The sequence below is a fragment of the Macaca mulatta genome, chromosome 3 (assembly GCF_049350105.2).
Source record: "Macaca mulatta isolate MMU2019108-1 chromosome 3, T2T-MMU8v2.0, whole genome shotgun sequence".
In the NCBI taxonomy this organism is placed as follows: Eukaryota; Metazoa; Chordata; class Mammalia; order Primates; family Cercopithecidae; genus Macaca; species Macaca mulatta.
Genome location: NC_133408.1, coordinates 160,890,206 through 160,915,704, shown reverse-complemented (window position 1 = coordinate 160,915,704; position 25,499 = coordinate 160,890,206). Strand labels below are relative to the sequence as shown.

Below are 25,499 nucleotides of genomic sequence, written 5' to 3'. Positions count from 1 at the left end.
TAACAGGAAAGGTCTATACAATTTCATAAGAAACCTAAAATATGAAAATAAATAAATATCTCTTTCACGGTACTTTACTATGCCAAGAGTGTTCTTTCAGGACAACTTATATCTTCCATAAATTAAAGCAAAGGAAACTAATATTTATTAGCCACCTGCCAGGGTAACACATTATCTCATTTAATACAACTAGGATTGTTCCCATTTTAAATATAGAGACCATGACCTAGAACTAGTAAACACATCATTCAAAGTCACATAGAAGAGTCAGGGTTTGGAACCCGGGTTGTCCTGACTTCAATCCTTTCTACTAGACTTGGCTCTCAAGGGTTCCAAGTACATTTCTTTCCCTACAGCATGGAACCATGAGTATCTTCTTTGCTATGGACACAGCACAGAATAAGGTTCTATCTTCTGTTTAAAATTATGAACAAAAGAGTTGCTGACTTTTAAAAGAATCAACAGGAAAAAAAAGCCAGTGAGGTTGGGAAAGTTCGTGGTACTGTGTCCACAAATTGTGCACCAATTGGTTTAAGCAATCAATTTTTGAATATTCAAAAACTTGACATATTCAGCAATGTTAAAACATGAAGACAACAATAAGTGAGATTTTTTCCTTAATGGATCTTCTCTATATTTCATATAACAAGATCCTTTCTTGTTAAAATATTGTTACAAAGATGAGCTGCAAAGGTTGCCAATCTTTTTTAAAAAACATGAGAAGGCGAAAGTTCACACCCTGGCAATCTTTCCACTGATCTTACGAATCAGCTTTTCTGAACCACTTTCAAAGTTTACATCAAATGTCTGCTTCCCAGTAGGGTGTCTCAACACAGCCCCAGTCAACATCCTCATACCTTGGCCCTGCCTGCTCGTACAGGTGCACCTTGCACTGACACTTAGGAGTCTCCACTCCAATTGTCACTGTTACCACATCAAATGGGACTTCAGAGTAATAATCTTTGATCTTTGGATTAAAGTCGGGATTTAGTTCCAAACGCGGATGTGTGAAGATCTGCTTGATATGACATGGTGTGTTTTTATCTGCTAAAAAAACAAAAACAATGACAAAGACAACTGTGAAGTGGGTAAATATCTTTAAATAATAGATGAATAGGTTTTTCTTTTTCTGTTTCCTTTGAACAATTTCAATGATCCCTGCTGACTTTCCAATCAGTACCCTGATCATACATGATTTGTGGCTGCAGCTGGCTTTTCAATTCATCAGATTTTGTAGAATTTGCCTCATATAACAGCTGTTGACTTTAGTTGGTGTTATATAGATGGCATTTCTGCTCAGTCCTTGAAATTTTAAAGGCACAGAAGGTGGGAAAATGTCTCTCCTGTGGATTGATAACATTTTGTGATATTTACTGCATATATCAAGCCACTGTGTAAGTGGGAGTGATGGCTCTGTGGGATGGTGGCAGAAGGGGACCAGCAAGGAATGAGGAAAATTTCTTAATGTGGAGTGTCATTGAAATGCCATTTGATTGATATAGTATCTTATAGGCAGCATGAGGCAAAGACTGCAAGCTCCAGTATTATACAAAACAGACACAAAAACAAGGGCATCCTGAAACTGCTCCTTCTCAGGCCACCTTACTTGGGAAAGTACCATAAAGTATAAGAAGGAAATACTATACTCTGCTCCATCCTGTCACAGAACCTAGAATATTACTACATACCATTGATTCTGAGTCATTAAAAAAATCTTTCTCTTTGTTAGCCCAATTGTTTACAGCTTTATTTCAGTGACAAAAAGAAGAAAAATAGCTTTATAGGCACATACACCAGCTACTGTTACATTATATTCAATGTTAATGTTTAGAATAAACAAATTACCCAAAAGCTTAACAAAATGTTTTTCAAAGAAATATCAAGGAGTATTTCATTATTTCAATACTTTCCAATTGTCAACAAAATATCAACAAAGATAAACATAGAAAATTCTACAAAAATCAGTAAAATGAAAGTGTCTTGGTGTTTCCTTACATAAAATGTTCAGTGACATTTAACATGGCAACAAAAAAGATAACACAGAATTTGCTACAGGAAGCTATAAAACTGAACTTAGAGAAAGGAGATTATTTTATTAACTGTTGTGTTTATTAACTGTATCCTCTGTTTTTACATAGCTATAATATTGATTTTCCTAAAATCAAATCTGACAATTTGTCTTCCATTCTTTAGTGGTTTCTCATAATTTCCAGAGTCAACTCCAAGCTCCCAACAAGGCAAACAAGGCATTTCACAAGCCCTTCCCTGTCTTGCTCTCCAGCTGCATTGCCCATTATGCCCAGACTTTGTCTTCAACAAGACCAAAATTTTTATTTTTCTTTGATGGACATGGAGGTGCACCACCAAATCCATGATGATGGGTGCCACTAACCCACATGGATGCTTCATTCTAGTTCTGGGGACTAGGTCTCTGTTTAGCTCCCATTATGGACTAAAACAATTAAAGGAAAAATAAAAAAAAAACCCTACATATTTCTGACCTATAAGCTATAGTTTTCTCAGGCTATGGAAGAAAAACAAATTCACGTATAAATTACTAACAATAATAATACAATATACTGTAATTTTATTTCATAAAAAAGTCTTAGTAAAAAATAACCAGTAATGTTGGTTGAATAACTCATTGAATTGGGTAAACTGTCTGCTTCATTAATTTTACTTGTTATTTGACCTAATGATCAACCAAATATAGTATCTGGCTGATAGATGTAGGTGGTCTGCATCTATAATTTCAATGGTGCTAATAGCCTTTGACATTTTCTTATAATAAAAAAGAATGAAGGCAGAAATTGTTTTTATTAGAAGTCATTCTGTAAAGGACCACAGTTTTTAATTCAAATTCAACCACTTATCAATAATACATTCTTTTTTCATCAAAGTTTTCTCTCCAGTATTTTCTCTGTTAAAGACCCTGAGATAAGCACAATAAAAATGGGATATTATTAATCGTGAGATTTGATTCAAATGGCTGCAAACCTAACATAACATTAAACAAGCTGGAATTGAGTTATGGGCTGTGCTTTGGAAATGACCATTGCTCAGGCACAAAGGGAATATAAACAGTTGCACTTTTCTGCTCAGAACTAGCTAAGTGAATAATAAAAAGGAAGATTTTTTTTCAAAATCAAACATAGAAGATGTGCTTTAACTTAATAGGATATATTTTTATAAAGATTCCCTGAGAGTTAATTTCCCTGCAGTTTGTACTTTCACTTAATAGTCACAGTTTTCAAGAGGGTCTGCCTCCTTAGAAACTGAAACAGCCCTAGATGCCAGGAAATAAATGTGCAATCGTTCTCTTCAGCAAGTGCTTACTTTTGGTTTCATCAGAAAGTCTCCACCTCTGGTGTGAGCACTATCTCCTAAACCCCTGTCTGAAAGCTGATTTAGTTCTGACATCATCTTCCACTGAAGTATCAGTGTTGCCGCCTACAAACACCTGGTGTTTGCTTGGCATCTTTCCCATCCCAGTCTCAACTTGTCTCAGGCCAGCTTACCTGAGATCTACGGAGAACTCAGCACGAGGTTCAGTGGTAGCAGCCTGCTTAATCTATTTGGCAAGTATATATGGGAAAGCTGTTTGAAGTTTTGGTTGCTTTTAATGGATTTCTTTTAACCACAGAATTTGATTGCCCTCTTGAGGAATAATCATAACTCATATTGAACATGAGAAGAGCCTAGACTCTTAAAGATAATCCCACCTGTTCTGAGGCATCCTCACATTATTTTTTAAATCTTATTTTATACCATAAAAGTAGGAAGATTAATTACTAAAGATCCAGGCAGGACTAATTTTTATCAGCATAAAAACATGAACGAAGTTAAAGAGCCTATCTAACATGTTCACATCATCTACACCATATTACCTGGGAACTGGGCAGGGGCAGGGTGGGGCGGGAAGTGAGATCGTCCAGTGCAATCCTTTCATTTTACAAATGAGAAAATAGAAGCCCAAGGAGGCGGAGTGGCTTTCTGGATGTCTCATCTCGCCTTGGGCCTGGCACAGAGTAGACCCTCAACAAGTGTTCATTCTAATTTTGCTCCTAGTTTTCTCACTAGTCCTTTTCCCACCATATTCTAGACAACAGTTTTCCAGGAGAATGGAGTAGCATGTATTTTTCTGGGGGTAGGAGATTGGGTGGTGAGTGCAGGGAAGGAATGGCATAAGTAATATGTGCTATCTTTATTCTCTATTAGCAATACTTTATTTAAAACGCCATTTTCTTTAATTGGCTATATATGTTAATTCTATTAAATTATATTATTATCTCAGCCTACCATTAACTTAACAATACTGATAAAACATCGTGAATGAATTAAATTGCATTTTAGATGATAAAAACTAGATTTTATTAAATTCAAAGACTTCTATTAATAATAAATTAGGCCAGGCATGGCAGCTCATTTCTGTAATCCCAGTACTGTGAGAGGAGGACCACTTGAGGCCAGGAGCTCAAGACCAGCCTGGGCAACAGAACAACACCTCATTTCTATACAAAATTGCATAAATTGTCCAGCTGTAGTAGCTCATGCCTGTAGTCCTACCTATTTGGGAGGCTGAGGCAGAAGAATTGCTTGTGCCCAGGAAGTCAAGGTTGCAGTGAGCTATGATGGTGCCACCGCACTCCAGCAAGGACAGCAAAGTGAAATCCTATCTCTAAAACATAAATAAATAAAATAATATAATAAATTAAATCTAAATCTGTACTTTTTTTCAGCTTTAATGTTTTACTGAAATTGATTTTTATTTGTGGAAAACTAAATTTTCTAAGTTGATTTTTAGCACCAAATACATACATATATACATATGCACACACATGCATGTGTGTATATATATATTTAAGGTATGCATTAACAAGAAAAATCTTGCTATATAGAACTCAATTTTTCCACAATATATTATAGAATATTAAAAAAAAAAACCTCAGGGGTTTTTCTTTTTCTTTTCTTTTAGAGACAGGGTCTTGCTATGTCACTCAGGCTGGAGTACCCTGATGCAATTATAGCTCACTGTAACCTCGAACTCCTGGGCTGAAGTGATCCCCCTGCTTTGGCCTCCCAAAGCACTGGGCATATAGGTGCATGCCACTGTGCCCGGCCTAAATTCAGGAGCTTTGAACAGAGAATCTGAAGACCCAGCTTTGTGATACAGCTCAGGCATTTAATAACCCTGTGACTTTGGAAAAATCAGTTAGACTCTCTAAGATGATATATTTGTGAGACCATTGTCTAATTGACCAGAATGAAGAAAATTATTTTTAAATTTAAAGTTAATACAAACTTAAAAGTATCTATTTTTCTCCTATTACGTCTTGGTGAAGAAATGAATTAAAAAATTGAAAATTGGCTTAACTGTTATAAAGAAAATTCTACTGAAGTACTAACCATTACAACAACAATCTGGTGAGAAATAAATCACTGCCAGGTAGTGAGCCCCCTAAAGGTCAGTGTATAAAGCTGATAAGCCAAGCTCTTACATTTGAAAGGCTTCCAAGGCAATGCCCTAGAACCCCTAAAGCCTTTCAAAGTGGGTTTGGAAATCATTGTCCTTAAACAAAAAAAGTAATGCTTTATGTTCTTATGCAAAAGTGGTAGATACTGACTCCCTCAAAAATCTAATAACTCCTAAAATTTACTTTAACAATTAGCAGCCTAAGATACTCAAATATAATAAAATGATGGGGTTTTTTTTTTTTTTTCAAAATAAGGCTGTTCCCTAATTGTTGATTATGCTGCTACAACACTTCAATCTCAACTCACCATCACTGCAATGTATTTCTTTATTTTCATTCTTAATTTGTGGAACTGCAGCTAAAAAAAAAACAGAAATGTAAATTTAAAATAAAAACCATTAATCAAAATTTAAAATAACATTTAGCTATTAGATAACTTAATAAAACATGTTTTTTATTTAACTTTTATTATACTAGTGAACACTTCTAACTAAAACTGGAAGCTACAATAAAATAAGTTATTTTATCCAAAGCTCAGCAGAATTATTATTTCAAATAGAAAAATATTAAGAGAGAGAATGAATGGCCTAAATGCCATTTATTGCCTGAAGTTGATCAGTCAAGGTGCCGTATAGTTTCTATATCCTATGACTATAATTTTCCAAATCATTAGAATTATAGAAGTGCCATCCAGTTGGTTCCACTAATATTTACTCTATATTTTTTAATTCAACCAAATATTTATTTTAAAAATGCCTTAATAAATATTTATGAAACAAATGAGTGAATAAAACACTCCGGGTGCTTAAATCATTCATTTATAGAGGAAAAAACTGGTGGGTAAAAGAAAGGCAGTTTCTCTCAGTTCTCCACTGTACCTACTGATTCATTCTATTGAACCAGTTATTCTCAAACTCTAGCCTCAGAATCATCGGAAGGGCTTGTTAAAACACGAAGTGCTGGGTCTCATCACCGGAGATTCTGATTGAGTAGATCTGAATTGCTACGTTTTCCAGGTGATTCTGGGGAGAGGGGGACACACATTGAAAACCACTGTATTGGGCTAAATCCTGTTTCATAATAGAAAAACTTTGAACTAAAAAAAAATTATAGACATATGTGTGGGTACTTCTTTTCATTTTTTTCTTTTTAAAATTAGAAGTAATTTTTTCTTGTAACAAAAAGTTCAGATGTTCTTTGGAATGAAAAAATGAGAAAATAGAGATAAGCCGAAGAGGAAAAATATAAATCACCACGAATTTTTCCTGAGCTTCACGGTGAGGTAGCCAATTGTTAGGTTTAACAATAGATCATAAACAATTTTCATGTCATAAATATTCTTTCACAACATAAGAATGAATTTACAACATTTTATTTGATGACTCTAGCTTACTTTGTGTGTCCAGTCCACTCTTATTGCAATAGTAATGAACTCCAGTTTTTAAATTTGTTGATAATTTATGTAATTAAGTGTTGTATATATTATTTCCTTAAAATGAATATCTAGAAGTAAAATTTCTGATCTATAAAAATAACTTTTAAAACTTTTCTTACATTTTGTTAAATGGCCCCTTAATAGAGGTTGTTCTAATTTATACATCCAACAGCACTATGAGAATATTTATTTCCCTACTCTCTCCCCAACTCTATCTTTTTTAAAGTTTTATTTTAATTGACACATAATTCTGGGGTACGATGTGAAATATTTTGATACATGTATACATTGTGTAATGATTAAATGTGGCTAATTAGCATACCCATCACTTCAAACATTTATCATTTCTTTGTGGTGAGATTATTCAAAATCCTTTCTTCCAGCTATTTAAAAATATACATTGGTTAATGATAGTCATTCCACTGTTTAATAGAACAACAGAATTTTTTCTTCTATCTAACTATAACCAATCTCTGGCCGCCTCCTTCCCTCCCTACCTCCCCAGCCTCTAGTAACTACTATTCTACTCTCTATGACAGCATAAAACTGGTAACCCCTCTCTACTTCTGTGAGATCAACTTTTTTCAATCCCACATGAGTGAGATTACTGGGTTTTTATCTTTTTGTGTCTGGCTTATTTCACTTAACATTCTCCAGGACTATCTATGTCACAAATCACAAATAACAGGATTTCTTTCTCTTTCGTGGCTGAATAGTATTCCATTATGTATATATACCCCCATTTTGTTTATCCATTTGTTCACTGATGAACACTTACTTTGATTCTATATCTTGGCTATTGTGTGTAGTGCTGTAGTTAACACTGGAGTACAAATATCTCTTCAACATACTGAGTTCATTTCCTTTGGATAGATATCCAGTAGTGGGATTGCTGGATTCCCTCTCTATTATTTTAAGAAAATTCTTTCCAAATTTAAGGAAAAATAGTATTTCCTCATTTAATTTTCATTTTTGATTGCTAATGAAGCTAAATATTTTGCATTTTTTTTGACAGGAAATACTAAATAAGTATTTAGTTATGTTGAAATAAGTGTGAATATACATTTATATCTATAGATAGATAGATAGATAGATTTACCTTTTTTATTTTCTATTGCATCAAATCGTACTTGTGGTTTTTCAATGTTCTTATCCTCTGTGAAAGAATCCCTGCAAATGCAATGCCAAACAACTCTGGATTAATGAAATGAACAAAACTCATGGAAATTACATCTAACGCTATCTCTTCTTCCGTGTGGGCACAGTTACTTTGATGAACACAAAAAACGCTTTCTGCATTTCAATCCTCAAAACTGGCAATCTACCCTTAAAGGAAGTAGGTGGAAATCTCATCATCCCTAATCAGCAGAAGCACATTTGAATAAAACCAGGGTAAAAAGTCACTCTCAGTCCAAATCTGAGGAATCTCAGATAGCTTGGGTCCAACAGAAGTGATTCAAGAATACACATTCTTCTTAGAAATCTGTTTGGCTATAGTTATACTGTTTTGGAGCAAAACGTCTTGGAAGCACCGAGGCACAGCCTGAGAAGAACATACATTTAATTGAAGAAATATAAGTGTACCATGCAGAAAACGACCTATGTCTTGCCAAGTCTTCTACCCTTAAACTCTAATTAACAGTAGTGAATAGTAAGGGTTAGTTATATTCTGGTGTGTTCACCTAACTTTCTCTGTTATATAACTAAATACTTGGCCAGATTGCCCTTCAAATCCTCAGATTTGGGACGAAAATAATTTAAATTGCAGACAGAAAAATTGCTGGTCCTGATGATAAAGAACAGCAGGCAGGATCGTCTGCAGGCCCCTGACAAGACTTTCCTGTGCTGGTGCAAATCTCCATTTCCACCCCAGCGCAATGGAGATAACAGTGTTTACCTTACTTCACAGGGATGCTATGAGAGTTAAATACAATATTTTAGAAATATGTGTTGTCCCAGATATTGTGCTGGGTACTGTAATGGAGAAGAGATAAATAAGACATATTCAGCTCCAAATATAAACATCAGCTAAGAAATTTAAAAGCATCAAGGAATTAAAATTATTGCTAATGCTGGAAACCATGATAATTTTTTACATGATAATTTTATTTTAAAAACTGTTTATTCCAGGTGACTCTTACAAAAGACAGGACCCTGAAATGCACAGAAACTGAAGTTTGGAAAGGTTACTATCTTAATGGAATGAGACACTCTGTATGTAAAGGCATCCTGCAGTGATTTTCTGCATAATTTTGTGAATACATTGTTTCAAATCCATGTGGATTTTCATTGAAAGCATTTTCTTAGAGTGATGTACAATGCAACTGTATTTCTAGTAAGGTAAAATTAGCACATGGTGCATAACCTTGATTTTAAGATTTTCATTCTTTTCAGATTTACACTAATTCTGTTGAGATCTCTGGATTTTGAGCCTCAGGACAAATACATAACTATTACCTAGTATTGTCATGCTTTCCTGACTTTCTTACCTCATTGCTACAAGAGAATGATCTTTCCTGAAAATGAAAGATGAAGTCATTGAACACAGATAGTGTACATCCGTAAAGTTGATATTTTCTATAGAAAAAAACTGTGGTAACCATTGGGAAGATAAGGACAATGATGACCTCCCTGTCTGCATGATTTACTGGACCATGAATGAGTCCTGGACCAAAGCACTGGACCACGGATGAGAAGGCCAGGGTCCTAGTTCCAACTCTATTTCTATTAGCTTCGTAACCTGAGCAAACGACCCATCTTCTTAGCACTTCATTTTCTCATCTGGAACATGTATATAACATGCACCCTCATTGCAATATGGCATGAATGATAATTAAATATATACACACTTACCGGTAACCTTGAAGATAATTAGATTTGGGCATTTTTTTCTTGAATGCAAATGAAATTAGCAATATACTAATTGCTTGTTGACAAACATAATAAGGTTTACTTGTCTCACTATTAACTTAAATATTTCAAACTTGTCTTGCTTTTCCCATTAAAAAAGAAAAACATTACCCACACTATAGAAGCTAAAATAATCATTGAATAGAAGCATGGAAAGGAAAGTATACTGATATTTACTACCTACCTGTGCTACAGCGTATCAGATGCTATGAAGCAAACGAAAGTTATTTTATGTAATCATACTGAAACATACATAGTTCATAGTATAATGTATATTTTGCAGATAAGAAAACTGCAAAATATAGAGGGGTCCAAACCTTGTCTTCATAAACTCTAAAGTTGGGATTTTTGAATATAGTCTCTATGATTCAAAAAAGTCCTCACCCTTTCCAACTATACTCAACACTGACCATTAGCAAATTTTCTTATTGAAAGACTTCAATCTTCTAAATTTAAGATCAGAACACTGCTTTATCTTACAACCTATATGGAGTTTGAGAAAATTTTGCTTGGGAACAAACTTTCCAAAGTTTGAGTATCTTGAGGGAGCTTCCTCAAAGTTAAAAACAATAATTTTAAATAGCTTCCTTTGGAAATCGAGTCTGTTTTTCACCCATCTATAATAAATGAGACAGTCTTAGATTATTTGAGTGAGTGTAAAGCACGAAGTGTCTCTGAAGTATGTTATTTAAAACCTAATATGCAAACACATAAACAAAAGCTTCTTCTAGGTCTACTACTTCCAGGTATTGAGGAAATAATACCAGCTTCTTAAAGCTGTGGCAACTAAAGTGAATTCCGATCCTGAGACATGTCCTAAGAATTCTTCAAATATACGATCATTCAAATTTTTGAATTGTAAAAATAAAGTTTTTATAGAACTGTTTTCACTATATCCTGAGCAGAAAGAAGTGAAGTGTAAGTCAATAGAACCAAAGCCATGGCCCAGGGTGACTGCAAAAGACTTAAATGATTATGGCAGGGCCATTTAGTCTTTCATCTCTCTAGGAGGTTTAGGTTTACTTCTGTTTTGCTGCCAGTAGAAAAGTCAAATACTCCCGTAATACCATCCATATAAAAGAGAAGCAGAAAAAAACCTTAGGTGTTGCCCCTTTTCCCTAACTAGTGGAGGTAAAATTTTATCTGTCTCAGTTCTCTCTTACTCCCTAATTACTAATTCTCACTAGAATGGAAGTGAAGTTGGGAAATTTTATCTTACCCAAATATTTTCCTCTAAGATTCTATCTTCTAAAAAAGGAAAAACTCCAAAGTTCTACCTTCTAAAACCAAAATATGAATTGTGACAAAGACAGAACATATGTATATACATTCAATGGGTTTTGCTCAGAAAAAAGTCACACCTCAAAAACTCTCTAAATACATAATCTTACTGTCTCAAGCTGCCACTCTGACCGATGGTTCATAAAACAAATCTCACCTAATTATTTCTGTCTGATACCCTCACAATTCAAGAATATATATCACAGAAGGAAACTAGATTGAAACTTTCAATTCTAAACATTATAGTGGAGTCAAGTCTTGTTGGTTTAAAAAACTGTTGGATACATTTTTATTAAAGTGTTTGAAGACCACTAGAATCATTATGGTTTCAGTGTCTGAAGACATTTGTTTTCTACAGTATGGAAATTTGGACACACTTTTTTGTTGTTGCTGCCTGCTTTAACATAAGCAAAGCCTTTTGAAATCAATCTGTAGACTAGAGATTTTTTGGATTGTACAATTCAAATTTGTGGTTATCTTACCATTCCAGTGGATGTGGCTGTGTCTTTTTATTCATGAACTGAAATTGTTCAAATACATTTAAAAGAGACCAGTATTGGGTCGCGACTGAGCCAGGATTTCCCACAGGATTTGCCATATCATAAAATTCACGCATCAGTGACTGAATCCCAGGAGTAGTAGATGGGAAGAGCTGAGAACACAAAATATCAGCATAAGTTATGGAAAACAAATTATAATGTAGTATTACTATGAACAGCTTTATACTTAGTCATTTATCTAAAAAGTCAGATATTTGCTAAAAATCCATTGGTCAGTACTATAAATTAGATTTCTGTGAAGTTGTTGATGTAAATGCCACTTTTTATAAGAAATTAATTTTGTTGATGATCATATTTCCAAATGGGATTTTTTTTTCTTTTCATTGAATATAAATGGACTTCTCTTTCCCGTTACAGATACCTGAAGACACCTGAATAACAGAGTTAGGGAGCAGGAAGAATGAGACAGCTTCTTGGGTTACAAATGAATTATGTCAGAGTGAGAAATATTAATCTCCCCCTCTTTCCCCTGCAAAGAAAAATCTGTGGTTATCTCCTTTCTACTGTGAGAACCAGGAAATTGGAATTTTCTCTTTCTCTTGCAAAGTAATTATTTAGTTCTTCCTCAAGTTATGGTGAGAAATGTTCTCCATATTATCAGTATCCAAAGTTAACAAATTCTTGAAGAGTGAAGACAGGTCCCTTTTATTATCTTTTTATAGTATTAAGTCAAACTGTTGTGAAAGTAATACTTATAAGTTTCAAATAGTTAAAATGACATTGTGTCAACTCAATTACCTTTGGGGAAATTAGCTTACTTTGAATCCTCCAAAATTTGGGACTAAATTAGAAAAAGGAGTATCAAACACTCATTAATTAACTTAGTAAGCTGATTAAACTCATACAAGTAGTGTATGTATGTATATGCATATATATCTCATATAGTTTTTACAAGTAAGATAAATACTTGCGTGAAACAGGGTAATAATAAATTATTAATGATTAAGAATGCTATTTCAAAAAGATATTTCATATGAACAAATCTTAGGTGGAAAAATACAAATTGATTTTAGTCTATATAAGTATCAGAACTGGAAAGAAAACAAGTATTGAATACGCATTTCATATGCAATAAATTATCCTTTGATATTGACCAAGGAATTAACAAAATACATAGAAGATAAAATGAATGCCTTTTAAAAAAGATATAAACCAGTTAAAGTTATAATTATTTACATTTTCTTTCTTTGAAGTTTGATATAGAGTTATAAGAAATTAAGGTTTAAGCAGTTTTCTAAAATATTATTTTCAACTCTATATGATTTTACAAAAACAAACAGGGTATAATAAGCAGAAATAATAAACAGAAATAACAAGGATGTAATAAGTGGAAATAACTTTTAGTTGCATGTAAATGTTCTGAAGCTAAAAGTAAAACTTCTTCAGAAAAATGTTGACATTTTCCCCTTGAGAACTGCCAAATTCTAGCAGTTGCTAATCCCATATTATTTTACCTTTAATAAGTCACACATTGTTTGCAAACTCTTAAAGTAATGCATATAAATCTTGCTAATTTTGCTACTTAGATCTCTGAAAAGAGCAAAGTAGCTTATAAAGATTTCTATTTCTTAGAGAAATACTTCATCTAGTTTTATATCAAAATCAGGTAGCTTACAGTGATTTATTCTAATCTCAGTCACCAAGAAAGAATCAAATGTCACTTTTGCTTTACCAGTTGGAATTGTCCCAGACTTCCAAGTTCCTTTATGAAAGTCATAATTGAGTTAATTTCTTCTAAGGATAGACACTGATTTAGTTCCTTTTGATAGTTTTCACCCTGTATTGGTAGGGGGAAAAAACTTAAGCAATTGCTAAAAAGTCAAACCATGTTCAACCCAATTACCTCCCATTTCATAAACCAATCAAATTTTGAGTTATATGAACAACCGAGCTAATTAATGTTAAATAATACATAGCAACTTCAACTTGTCACAGTGGTGTCTGAATATAAGAAAGCTTCATATTTGACAGGGATAAAATAGCTCAATGATGACCTGGATAAAATAGCCCAATGATGCTTTGGTAGTGAGATTGGGGAGATGCTAACGTGTTATAAAAATCAATCAATGTTATTTTGAAGTTCTATGCCCTATTCGTTGGCATTTGCCCAAACATGACAATAGACGTGAATGCTTAAAAAAATTAGTATTATAACTCAAATCCTCTGACATCAATCTGGAGCACTCATTGCTATTCTAAACTACCTCCAAAGAGTTCTAACATTTCTTTTATTCTATAATACATGCAACGAACCTGCACATGTACTCTCTGAACTTAAAAGATGAAAGAAAAAATTAAAAACTAAAAAAGTATTATAGAGTATACAATATATATTATTCATAATACCCACAAACATTTCATAATCCCAGCACTTTGGGAGGCCGAGGCAGGTGGATCACGAGGTCAGGAGTTCAAGACCAGCCTGGCCAATATGGTGAAACCCTGTTTCTACTAAAAATACAAAAATTAATCAGGTGTGGTGGCACATGCCTGTAGTCCCAGCTACTTGGGAGGCTGAGACAAGAGAATCGCTTGAACCTGGGAGGCAGAGGTTGCAGTGAGCCAAGATCATGCCACTGCACTCCAGCCTGGGTGGCAGAGTGAGACTCTGTCAAAAAAAAAAAAAGAAAAAGAAAAAGAAAAAATAAGAAATTATGAACACTTTACTTAATTTTCAACCTATTATTTTATGATAATCAGTCACTTGACTAGTTAGCTGACATAAAAATAATCTTAGTCCAGAGGTCAGAAAAAATTAAAGTGCGATATAATAGATACCAATTAATTTCAAGTGAATGATCAAGTTGCTGAATTGCACAATAAAGAGAAAGACACCTTCTAAGGAATGACTTGAAAAAATATTTATCAGCACACAAATATGCACTTACCTTCAATATATCTGATCTATAAAGTCTCTGAAATATCTCAGAAAATATGGAAAGTGATGATTCATTAGGGAAGAGAAAATTGAAAGTATCATTTAAAAGGAATTCTTCTGTATTTTGGTCCTCAAAGTCCATATTATCATTATCTTGAAAATGTAAATGCTCGTGTACCTTTGAAAGAGCAAAAGTACAGCAAATATTTTTCATCGATTTACTTTTAAGGCAATGGAATGATTTCTAAGACAGGATTTACTTCCTGTTGGATTATAGATCAGAACTGACATCTAGTGGTCTTTTTGGAGGTCAACAGTTTTATAAATGTGAATAATGTTTGTTTTTTTAAAGATACAATTTAAAGACACAATTAATTAATGTACAGCATAAGAAAACTAATATATTATAAAGTCACATTAGTTTATCTTGATACCCTTTATAGCTGAAGAATATGCTTTCATGGAAGATAATACATAACATTTTTTTCCACACAATTTTAAAAAGCATAATACAAACTATTAGGTATGCATGCAAAATAAGGAAACAATGACTATTTAAAAGTGTCAATTAATAAAGTTTTAAATTTTTATGGAGAAATCTTGGAGCTAGTTAACCAAACGTCTGAGCCATCTATAATGTAATTGGTTTACCTGTATAATAGTTTGAAGACACATAAATGTTATACAAAGCTGATTTCTAGTTACACATAATTTTATTTTCCCCTTCTTCCTTTTTTCCCACCCCATATTCCAAGGTACAACTTTCTTAGACTAATTTAATAAATTATTTTTTATCTTTTTGCTTCTAAGGGCTATGTTAGAGGAAAAAAAATATGTTGGGGGAGATGATCTGAATGACTGTATTTAATTTGAGAGAAAGGAAAAGAATCAAAATAGATAAAAACACTTCACTCTACACATATCTATACCAGAAAAAGAATTTCAAAAATTCCCATGGTTTTTTTAATTAAATATAAACCAATTTTAAACTAAATATCTATATGCAATAAAGGTTATCTTTTCATAACCTCATGTAAATACACCAGATAATCTGTTACTTTCTATTATCTACACATCTTCTTTTTTCCATTAATGCATGCTTGACTTCATACCACATTTATTTCACAAATAGTACTTGAACTATAGAAAACTTCATGTTTATTTTACAGAGACACATAGACAAGATTAGACTCATAGATTCTCCACATACTAGTTAATTCTCTGAACCACAGTGAATATAAGCCTACAGTACTTTTGCAAATTGCTATTTTTTGATTGGTTACTATGAATGAAAACAACAACACCACACACACACTGATCTTTCACCACAAGGTAGAAGCTCACATCACTCATGAGGCCTTTGGCATACTGACCTGTAGCACTACAGGGTGCATGAAACTGCCATAACCAATATCAAAAGTTAGAAGTTGAAAGCAGAATCTGCATCTAAAATGAAAACACAAGGTACCATAAAAGTAAAGACACAGGCACACGTATGTTTATTACAGCACTATTTATAATAGCAAAAACTTGGAACCAACCCAAATGCCCATCAATGATAGACTGGATAAAGAAAACGTGGCACATACACACCATGGAATACTATGCAGCCCTAAAAGGGAATGAGTTCAAGTCCTTTGCAGGGACATGTATGAAGCTGGAAACCATCATTCTCAGCAAACTAACCCAGGAACAGAAAACCAAACACCGCATGTTCTCACTCATAAGTGGGAACTGAACAATGAGAACACATGGACATAGGGAGGGGAACATCACACACTGGGGCCTGTTGGGGGGAGGGGGTCAAGGGGAGGGAGAGCATTAGGACAAATACCTAATGTATGCAGGGCTTAAAACCTAGATGATGGATTGATGGGTGCAGCAAACCACCATGCCACAATACTATGTGACAAACCTGCACGTTCTGCACATGTATCCCAGAACTTAAAGTAAAATCATAAAAACAACCATATCCTCTTGCTACATTTACTCTCATTTGGTGTCACATTAATATTTACTATAGTTAAATTTCAATGTCTACTAATTAAAAAGAGCAGTGGCTTGGATAATGTAAAATTACATGTGATGAATTTTTGGATTTGGCTTCTATTTTATTTCTTACAGAAAATAAAAATACACCTAAATCTTCATGACACATTAAACTAAGCAATAAAGTTAATCCATGGAAACCTAAATATGAAGAAGAAAACCCTCCTACTCCTACATGCTAGGCACTTATTCATGTATAAATTATGATAAGGTTTAAATTGATGTGCTTCCCCTACTTTTTGACATACTAGATTTAACATTTCGTTAGAAGAAAGGCAATAAGTTATATTCAAGTAAACAGATATGGGAATAGGAGTTATTGAATTTTGTTAATGAAGTTCTTCATTTTCTGCTCTACATTATGAAATCAGTGGGATATTTGAGAATGAAATTTATTACGTATAAGTAAGATTATACCTAGTCAACGCCAGGTATCTATGATAGAGATAGTTGCGCTTGAAAAGGGGGCTGCAATTAAAAGCTTAACTTTTAAAATGTGTACTTTACTTCTTGTTACCACTATTTAGATACTACTGAGTCTGTTACATGTTCTAAAGTTTGAGGATCTATAAATATGGCCACATATGTTTAGAAGATCATATTTGTGTATTGACATAAAATTTTCCAAGTACCACCTACTTATGATAATTAAGATATATTTCCACCAACAATTTTTAAGAGATAGGTTTCTTTCTTTATTTTCTTTTTTAAAATTAAAATTTGTTTTTACCTATGGAAGGTCTTTGGTCCCAACGTAGATGTTTCACTGAATACTTCAGCCGCTAGCAGGAGTTTGCCAATTGCTTCCTTCATAATATCAAAAGCCTGATGAGGTGAACTGGCTCTCAGGAATGTCTCAAAAAATGTTTGCAGCTGTGAACAAAGTAAAGGATTCACGTGTTAAAACAACAGCCTCAGTTTGTCTATCATTTTCAAGGTGACCAATTTGAAGGATTGTTCTAGGTTATCTCTACTTGTCACGCCCCAAAAAAACCCCTTAATCAGTAAGTTTGGTAATCTAAGATACAAGTATATTGAAAGAGAAAGGTTTAAATATATTATAATTTAAATTTCTTTAGAAGTGCTTACTCCATTTTATTTTCCTCATTTCACAGCATCTAATCATGGAAAATGCAAGTCTTGTCATCAGAGCTCTGAAGTTTCATTTGTAACTCTACTCACTAGGTGAGCTGGGCTTGCCACTCACTCCTCCGAATCTTTGTGTCCTTCTCTTTAAATTGGGATTAATATCTACCAACCAGAGAGATGTGAAGCCAAATTAGAAGAAAATGTATTTGAAAGTCATGTTAAAGTATGAAATTCAAATGTTAGTTTTGTATTATTATCAATTTTGGGGGTATATTAGAACAAAAATAAATGTATCAAAGTTGCTTTTTCCTCATGCCATTATTCTGTGCAAGATCTAGCCAACCAGAGAAGATTCTGAGAGAACCCCAGTGTCCTGTTAATGTTTTAATTCTTAATTATTTCATGTGGATAGAGAGTATACGGAGGTATTACAAAAAAGGGGGAATGAAGCTCAATTTGTGTCATCTTAAAAACACAATTGTTAGTATCACAAACAGCTGTTTTTATTTGCTTAAATATTAAAATGATTAAAACAAAACTACCTCTTGATGATGCTTCATATCAAAGTTCAAGTGGATATTTTTTAAAAATATGAAACAAGTCTCATATTGATTCATAAACTTTCTCTGGATAAACATACTCTTTTAAAGATGAAGAACAAAAAATATTTTTTGAAAAAACATGCAGCAGGTATTCTATTAATGTTTTTTGGAAAAACAGACTAAATCTATCCAGACTACACAGGATTGCAAAGTGAAAAACTTTTGTTGCTATGATAAAGAAGGACAAATATTGGCCTGGATTGCCTGTGGAAAATGGCAAATGTGTCTTCTCAATGCACAAGCAAAATTCCCCCAAGATAAACAAATACTGGCTTCATAAACTTTTCCAGCTGAAAACAGAAACCTAATAAGATTACACATAGAGACCCTAAGAATGTGTCATTAGTATTTGGCAATTGGGATGTTTTTCCATTTTACTAAGGAAAATAAATGTAATAATTGTATGATTAAAAGAAAACAAATTATTGCTAACACTAAAAATGTTAACACCCTTGAATCAAAGCAGAGTAACATTATGTTTTTCCAAGTAAAAGTAACTCATCATATTTCACTCATTTCACCACATTATGTAGAAAGGTTTATTTGTGACATTGTTGCATTTTCCTAGTTTAATGTTACCTGAATATCATGGAGGTTAAGGTTAATAATATATGAAAGTTGGAAATGTCTATGTAGCATATGATTTTTATGATTAATAAAATTAATCATATAAATAAGATTAATTTTAAGATTATATCTCCATGAGGAAGAATAATTAGCAAATTAATGTCTTAGGGTTGCACTTATTTCTCTAAAATGAAAATGATTATTTCTTAATTTCTTAATGTAACAATGAGCATTTAAATATGGGATGCCATTCAATTCAACTTTTAGAGAGAACTGCAGCCTTTACAAAGCCCTGTGTTCTGTGCTTTGGGGGACAAGTTGCATAGTACATAGGTATTACTTCTATAGACATTAGAGGTAAAAAGGTCCAGGTTCAACTTTGGTTTTGTGCCAAAGTTGTGAGACTTTGTGGGATCAATAACAGTGCCTACTTTATAGAGGTATCGCTGAGATTAAATGAGAGAATGTACATAAGGAATTCCACCACCCAGCACATCTGTATTCAGTACATGTCAGTTCCTTTTATTTTTTATTAATTAAAACAAGACAACTGGGCATGGTGGCTCACGCCTATAATCCCAGCACTTTGGGAGGCCGAGGTGGGCAGATCACCTGAGGTCAGGAGTTCAAGACCAGCCTGGCCAACATGCTGAAACCCTATCTCTACCAAAAATACAAAAATTAACCAGGAATGGTGGCACACACCTGTAATCCCAGCTACTCAGGAGGCTGAGGCAGGAGAATCACTTGAACCCAGGAGGCAGAGGCTGTAGTGAGCCGAGACCACACCAATGCACTGCAGCCTGGGTGACAGAGCAAGACTCCGTCTCAAAAAAAAAAAAAAAAAAAAAAAAAATCCAGATGAGCGAGATTCCTTATTTCACATTCATTCAGTATAGTGGCAAGCAAACTACATATGCCAGAAATGAAAGTAGAATCATGTGAACGCTTAATATGAATTTTGAAAAAATCATAAACTTTCAAAGTCTCCCAAAGAAAGCACAACTTGTATCGGTTGTTGTAACTCACTCACTTAGACTAAGTGAACCACTTTTTTGAGTGTCCGGTTACATTGCAATTTGTTACTCTGATTGTATTTCCTTGGTCAAATTATATGAGTTCTGTGAGTCTCAGTGCAGAATGACAGAACTATGCTCAATGATCTCATGAGACAATGTCAAATCTGAAATTATTTGATGTTAATTCCATTCAAATGCCACCGGAACCTGAACAATTTCACTCAGGCACTTTCTTAACTCACAAACACCTGAAGGAGCACCTTCACCTTCGCTGCTAATTTAAAACAGTCAAGCCATGAACTTAAATATTAAGAAGACTTCTTCCTCTCCATATCAACACTTCCAATCAATGTTTTTGAATTAAATAAATGTGAGAATGTAAGTTCACAAGGAAATTGGTACATTGGCAATAAAATAAATATGAATAAAAGAACATCTTGTAACTTTTAACATGACATGAAACTATTTTATAAACTATAAATTTTCTTCCTTCAGTGTAACTTTCAGTGCAAAATAAATTATATAGAAAATGACGTTGTAAGATCACAGTCGTAAAACCAGTCAGCTAACACACCATCATTTGTTTGTACCTGTGTAAAATTCAGGCAATAACTAGTAAGGTATTTACATTTTTACAACATTGATCCATTCAAGAAACTTATTCAGATACAAGTGGGTGGACTAAAATTTTCAATTAATTAAAAATGGAAGGATAAGAGCAACAGAATGCACTTAAAAGCATATAGAAAAACTTCGATCATGTCTGATATCTTTTTCCAAGGTGTCCTTGGTATCCACTTCATTCCACCACATACTTTACAACTCCTCCCATGTTATGCTCTGGGTTCTGCCTCATTATTTCTCTCCATCCTCCCATAAGACCTTGCTTGGCTGAATTGATCTCAATGTCAACACATGTCATTTGTTCCGTGTTAAACTTGCCGACCTTCTTGTCTGCTCTTTCTGCTAGACTGTGAGGTTTTTTTTTTTGTTTTTGTTTTTGTTTTTGTTTTTGTTTGGAGGGGGGTGTTCAGGAACTGTCCCATTTTATCTTCTGGATTCCAGTGCTTAATGCTAAGTAGGTATTCAGTAAATACTGTTGAATAAACAAACCTATGATGTTACAGAAACCACAGATACCTTGATAAGAGAAACACCTTACTGTAGTTTCTGGGTAACATCACTTTCCTCAGGACAGCATGCTTATCTCTTGCTCACATCTCGTGAGAGAAGGAGAATATAAATTTTTCTGGTGTCTTGTAATAAAACCTTTGAAGAACAGAAGCTTATAGCTGTTTGAGAGAATTTTGGAGATGAGAAAATTTAATCTATGAGTTAGAATGGAGGATGAAAGATTTACCAGTATTAGGGTTTTTCAAAATAATGTTCTTGAATGAGAAACCATAGCAGAATGTCATGTTTAACAGCATTATACCTTACTAAAGTACACCAGGGCTTCTCTCAATGTTACTATGTATGAAAGAACTTTTCATCTTCTCAGATTAATTAATATTGGTACTAAAGTCAGATGAAGGAATATTGGTACTTAAGGTCATTTTGCACCAACATCATATTAAAAAGATGCTCAATATCACTGATCACTAGGGAAATGCAAATTAGAACCACAGTGAGATATTGCCTCACACCCATTAGGATGGTGACTAACAAAAACAAAACAGAAAATTATCATTGGTGAGGATATTAAGAGACTGGAATCCCTGTGCTTTGATGGTGGAAAAGTAACATGGTGCAGCCACTTGAATAGCAATTTGGTGGTTCCTCAAGAAATTACAAATAGAACTACCATACAATCCAGCAATTCCACTTCTGGGTATACAGTCAGCATAATTGAAAGCAGGGTCTCAAAGACATATTTACACACCCGTGTTCATAGCTCATTCTTACCAGTATTCAAGCTTGCTGTTGATATTTTGCATCCTAAAAAATTCAAGGATAATAAGGTGTTCAAGAATAAAACCAAGACTAAAAGTAGGTGGCATGAAAATAGAAAATATTTCCACTATTGTTGGAACTGAGAAATAGAGTAATGAAGGGGTTCTTTTTTGTTTCATTTTCTTTTGCAAAATTTCTACCTTGAAATAATTGCTTTTAGGGGCTTTGGTGTTATGCAATTAGCAAGTGGATAAACATGACAATTGGAGAAAATGCAGCTGTGAAGACTGCAAAGTTATTTTTAAAAGTTTGAATTGTAGTCATATACCTGTAACGTGCAATGTATGATAATCCTTTCTAAGTGTACACTTTAGTAGCTTTAAGTATTTTTACACTATCGTGCAACCAATCTCTAGAACTTTTTGCACACCTGAAATTATATACCCAGTAAACATGTCCCCATTTCCCCCTCCTCCCAGCCCCCAGCAACCACATTCTACTTTCTGTTTTTATGCATTTGACTACTCTAGATACCTCATATAAGTGGAATAATCCAGTGTCTTCATGACTGGGTTATTTCACTTAGCAAGTATTGTCAAGGGTCATTCATGTTGTAGCATGTATCACAATTTCCTTCCTTTTTAAGGCTGGATAATATTTGCTATAGGCATATACTACATTTTGTTTATCCCTTCATCTACTGATGCACCTTTGGGTTGCCTTCAAATGTCAATAATGCCTGGCCAGAACTCTTAAAATGAATCTGAAGTAACCCAAATACCTCAGAATTTCATACTAATATTTTTATATATGAAAGTCCTTGGGACCAGACATAGTGGCTCACTCCTGTAATCCCAGCACTTTGGGAGGCCAAGGTGGGCAGATCACGAGGTCAGGAGTTCAAGACTAGCCCAACCAACATGGTGAAACCCCATCTCTACTAAGGAAGGAGAATCACTTGAACCCAGGAGGCGGAGGTTGCAGTGAGTCAAGATTGTGCCACTGCACTCCAGCGTGGGTGACAGGGAGACTCCAACCCCCCCCCAAAAAAAAGAAAAAAAGAAAAAATGTATTTCTTGATTGTCCTATAATTCTCAATAGAAAAAAAAGTTTATAAATTTAAACTTTAGAATTTCAGCGACCATATGGCTCTAAGTTAAAAAAAAAAAAAGTTCTTCCAAATAGTTAAAATTATTGGTCATACATAATTAGTCAGAACAAGAGAAATACATTAAAAATCACATTAAATAATTTCTAGAATAAAAAGTAAAATTGTATTGGAAATGCAGCTCTGATTTCTCTGAATATAGGTTCCCACCAAATATCATGCTGAATTGTAATCCTCAGTGTTGCAGGTAGGGCCTGTTGAGAAGTGTTTGGGTCTCAGGGGCAGATCCCTCATGGCTTGATGCTGTTCTTGCCATTGTGAATGAGTTTTCAGGAGATCCAGTTGTTAAAGTGTGGTACCTCCCTGCCAACGCCTCTTGCTACTGTTCCCACCATGTGAGATGCCTGGTCCTCCTTTGCCTTCTCTTATCAGTAAAAGCTTCTCGTGGCCTCTCCAGAAGCTGAGCAGATGCCTGCACCATACTTCCTATACAACCTGCAGGACGGTGAGCCAATTAAATGTCTTTTCTTTATAAACCACACAGTCTAAGGTACTTATAGCAACACAGGAATGACCTAATGCAACTTCCAAGATAGATATGCGGTTTTTTTTCTTTCTTTTTTTTTTTTTTTTTTTTTTTGAGACAGAGTCTTGCTCTGTAGCCAGGCTGGAGTGCAGTGGCATGATCTCGGCTCACTGCAACCTCTGACTCCCTAGTTCAAGCGATTCTCCTGCCTCAGCCTCCTTAGTAGCTGGGATTACAGGCATGCACCACCATGCTCAGCTAATTTTTGTATTTTTAGTAGAGACAGGTTTCACAGTGTTGGCCAGGCTGTTCTCAAACTCCTGACCTCGTGATCCACCTGCCTTGGCCTCCCAAAGTGCTGGGATTACAGGAGTGAGCAACCGTGACCAGACCATTTCATTTTATTCGATTAATTCATATATCCATTAAAAGAATATCACTTAATGCTAGAACAAGAAGGGTTCAACATCATTATTAATATTATTTTAAATATAAGCATGAAGAAAATTTGTTCACATAAATACACAGTTGTGGACGGAAGGGTTTAGTTATAGCAACATGGCTCAGTTCTTTCAACTCCCTCCAAGGTATATGTTAAAAATTACATAGTGGTTTATCATGAAATATTCAATCTTGTTAAAAACAAAGAACTGAAAACAAGCTGAATTGTGAAGGATTTGTTACCTAGTGATTAGCATCCTTCACTTGCTCTAAAGAACAACATAGTTAAATTTGTCTGTTTCTTTCTCTTTTTTTTTTTGCAAATGTTTTTTTACCTTTGAGTAACCATCATTATAATATCAGAGCTAGCAAAAGCTGGGTCTTTCTTTTGAAGAGCAGAACGATGTATAAAAAGAATGGGAGATAGCAACCTGCTTAAGAGGTATCTTTTCAGCAAAATCAAACTTTAGAAAGTTTCAGTGTATGATCCATATGAAAGGTGAACGTCTGGGCACTGATTCTCTCAAAATTGTCCATGTGCCTCTGAGCCCCTTGGGGAGTCATCATGGATCCCCAAAGGCATATGACATCCAGCTCTGGATATGGCTGCCTGCCCCCACTCCAAAACGCATCTGAGAGAGCTGTGGCCGAAAATGAAGTGCTGGTGAGCATCGTGGACCCTTGGAAGAGGAAGGTGATTTGGAAGAAAAAAAATCAGATTTTTAACAATAGAAGAAAGAGAAAAAAAGATAGAAAAATGGAGAAAAATGACTAAATTACAAACCTAAGTAGTGATGTAATTTTTTAATTTAATGCACATGTTGTATTTGAATATAATTTGGCTGGGCATGGTGACTCATGCCTGTAATCCCAGCACTTTGGGCAGCCGAGGCAGGTGGATCACCTGAGGTCAGTAGTTTGAGACAAACCTGGCCAATATGGCAAAACCCCGTCTCCACTAAAAATACAAAAGGTAGCCTAGCATGGTGGTACTCATCTGTAATCCCAGCTACCTGGGAGGTTGAGGCGGGAGAATCACTTGAACCTGGGAGGCAGAGGTTGCAGTGAGCCGAGATCATGCCACTGCACTCCAGCCTGGGTGACAGAGCGAGACTCCATCTCAAATACATATATACATATGTGTGTGTGTGTGTGTATGTATATACATGTGTATATATATGTATACACGTGTGTATATATATATGGGGGGAGAGAGAGAGAGAATTTTCTATGTTGTATTTAATAATAATCACCTTAATATTACCCTTAGCCAAGCTGACACTATGTGGCAGACACCGTGCATTTTACATGTACTGCTTTGTTTGTATTCATAGCAATGCTATGAAGGTGGTACTCATTATCCTCATTTTACAGATGAAGAAAGTTGGGGTTGAGAATGCAAGGTACATGCCTAAGGTAATACAGCTGGGGGCAACCAACATGGGTGTTGAAGCCAATCTGCTTTGCTGCAAAGCCCCAGCATTACTTCTGCCTTTGTGGTTTTGATCATATTAGGTTTAGGACTATGGATGGACCCTGAAATCCAGAAGAATGAATCATCTGTATTTTTACTTTTATCTAAAATGTGTTTGAAACTGTCACAATTCTCAAGCACATGCCTTTACACCCATTAACAACTCAACAACTTGAGAATTTATGTAGCCTAA

General features: G+C 34.5%; 1 protein-coding gene across 8 annotated transcripts in view; it reads right to left on the bottom strand.

Annotated features, from left to right (window-relative positions):
• The window catches only part of CPED1 (cadherin like and PC-esterase domain containing 1), a 311,005-nt gene that overhangs the window by 158,410 nt on the left and 127,096 nt on the right, over positions 1 to 25,499 (bottom strand). For 5 of the 8 annotated variants that reach the window (XM_077997209.1, XM_015134793.3, XM_077997210.1 and 2 more), the window contains 8 exons: positions 17,318 to 17,460; positions 15,912 to 15,984; positions 14,549 to 14,716; positions 13,333 to 13,437; positions 11,583 to 11,752; positions 8,009 to 8,079; positions 5,782 to 5,832; positions 858 to 1,047 (listed from right to left, as the gene is read on the bottom strand). In XM_077997209.1, the coding sequence (XP_077853335.1) occupies positions 858 to 1,047; positions 5,782 to 5,832; positions 8,009 to 8,079; positions 11,583 to 11,752; positions 13,333 to 13,437; positions 14,549 to 14,716; positions 15,912 to 15,984; positions 17,318 to 17,460 (971 nt within the window). The remainder of the gene's footprint in view (positions 1 to 857; positions 1,048 to 5,781; positions 5,833 to 8,008; positions 8,080 to 11,582; positions 11,753 to 13,332; positions 13,438 to 14,548; positions 14,717 to 15,911; positions 15,985 to 17,317; positions 17,461 to 25,499) is intronic. The other 3 variants (XM_015134794.3, XM_015134795.3, XM_077997213.1) reach the window with 1 other exon arrangement.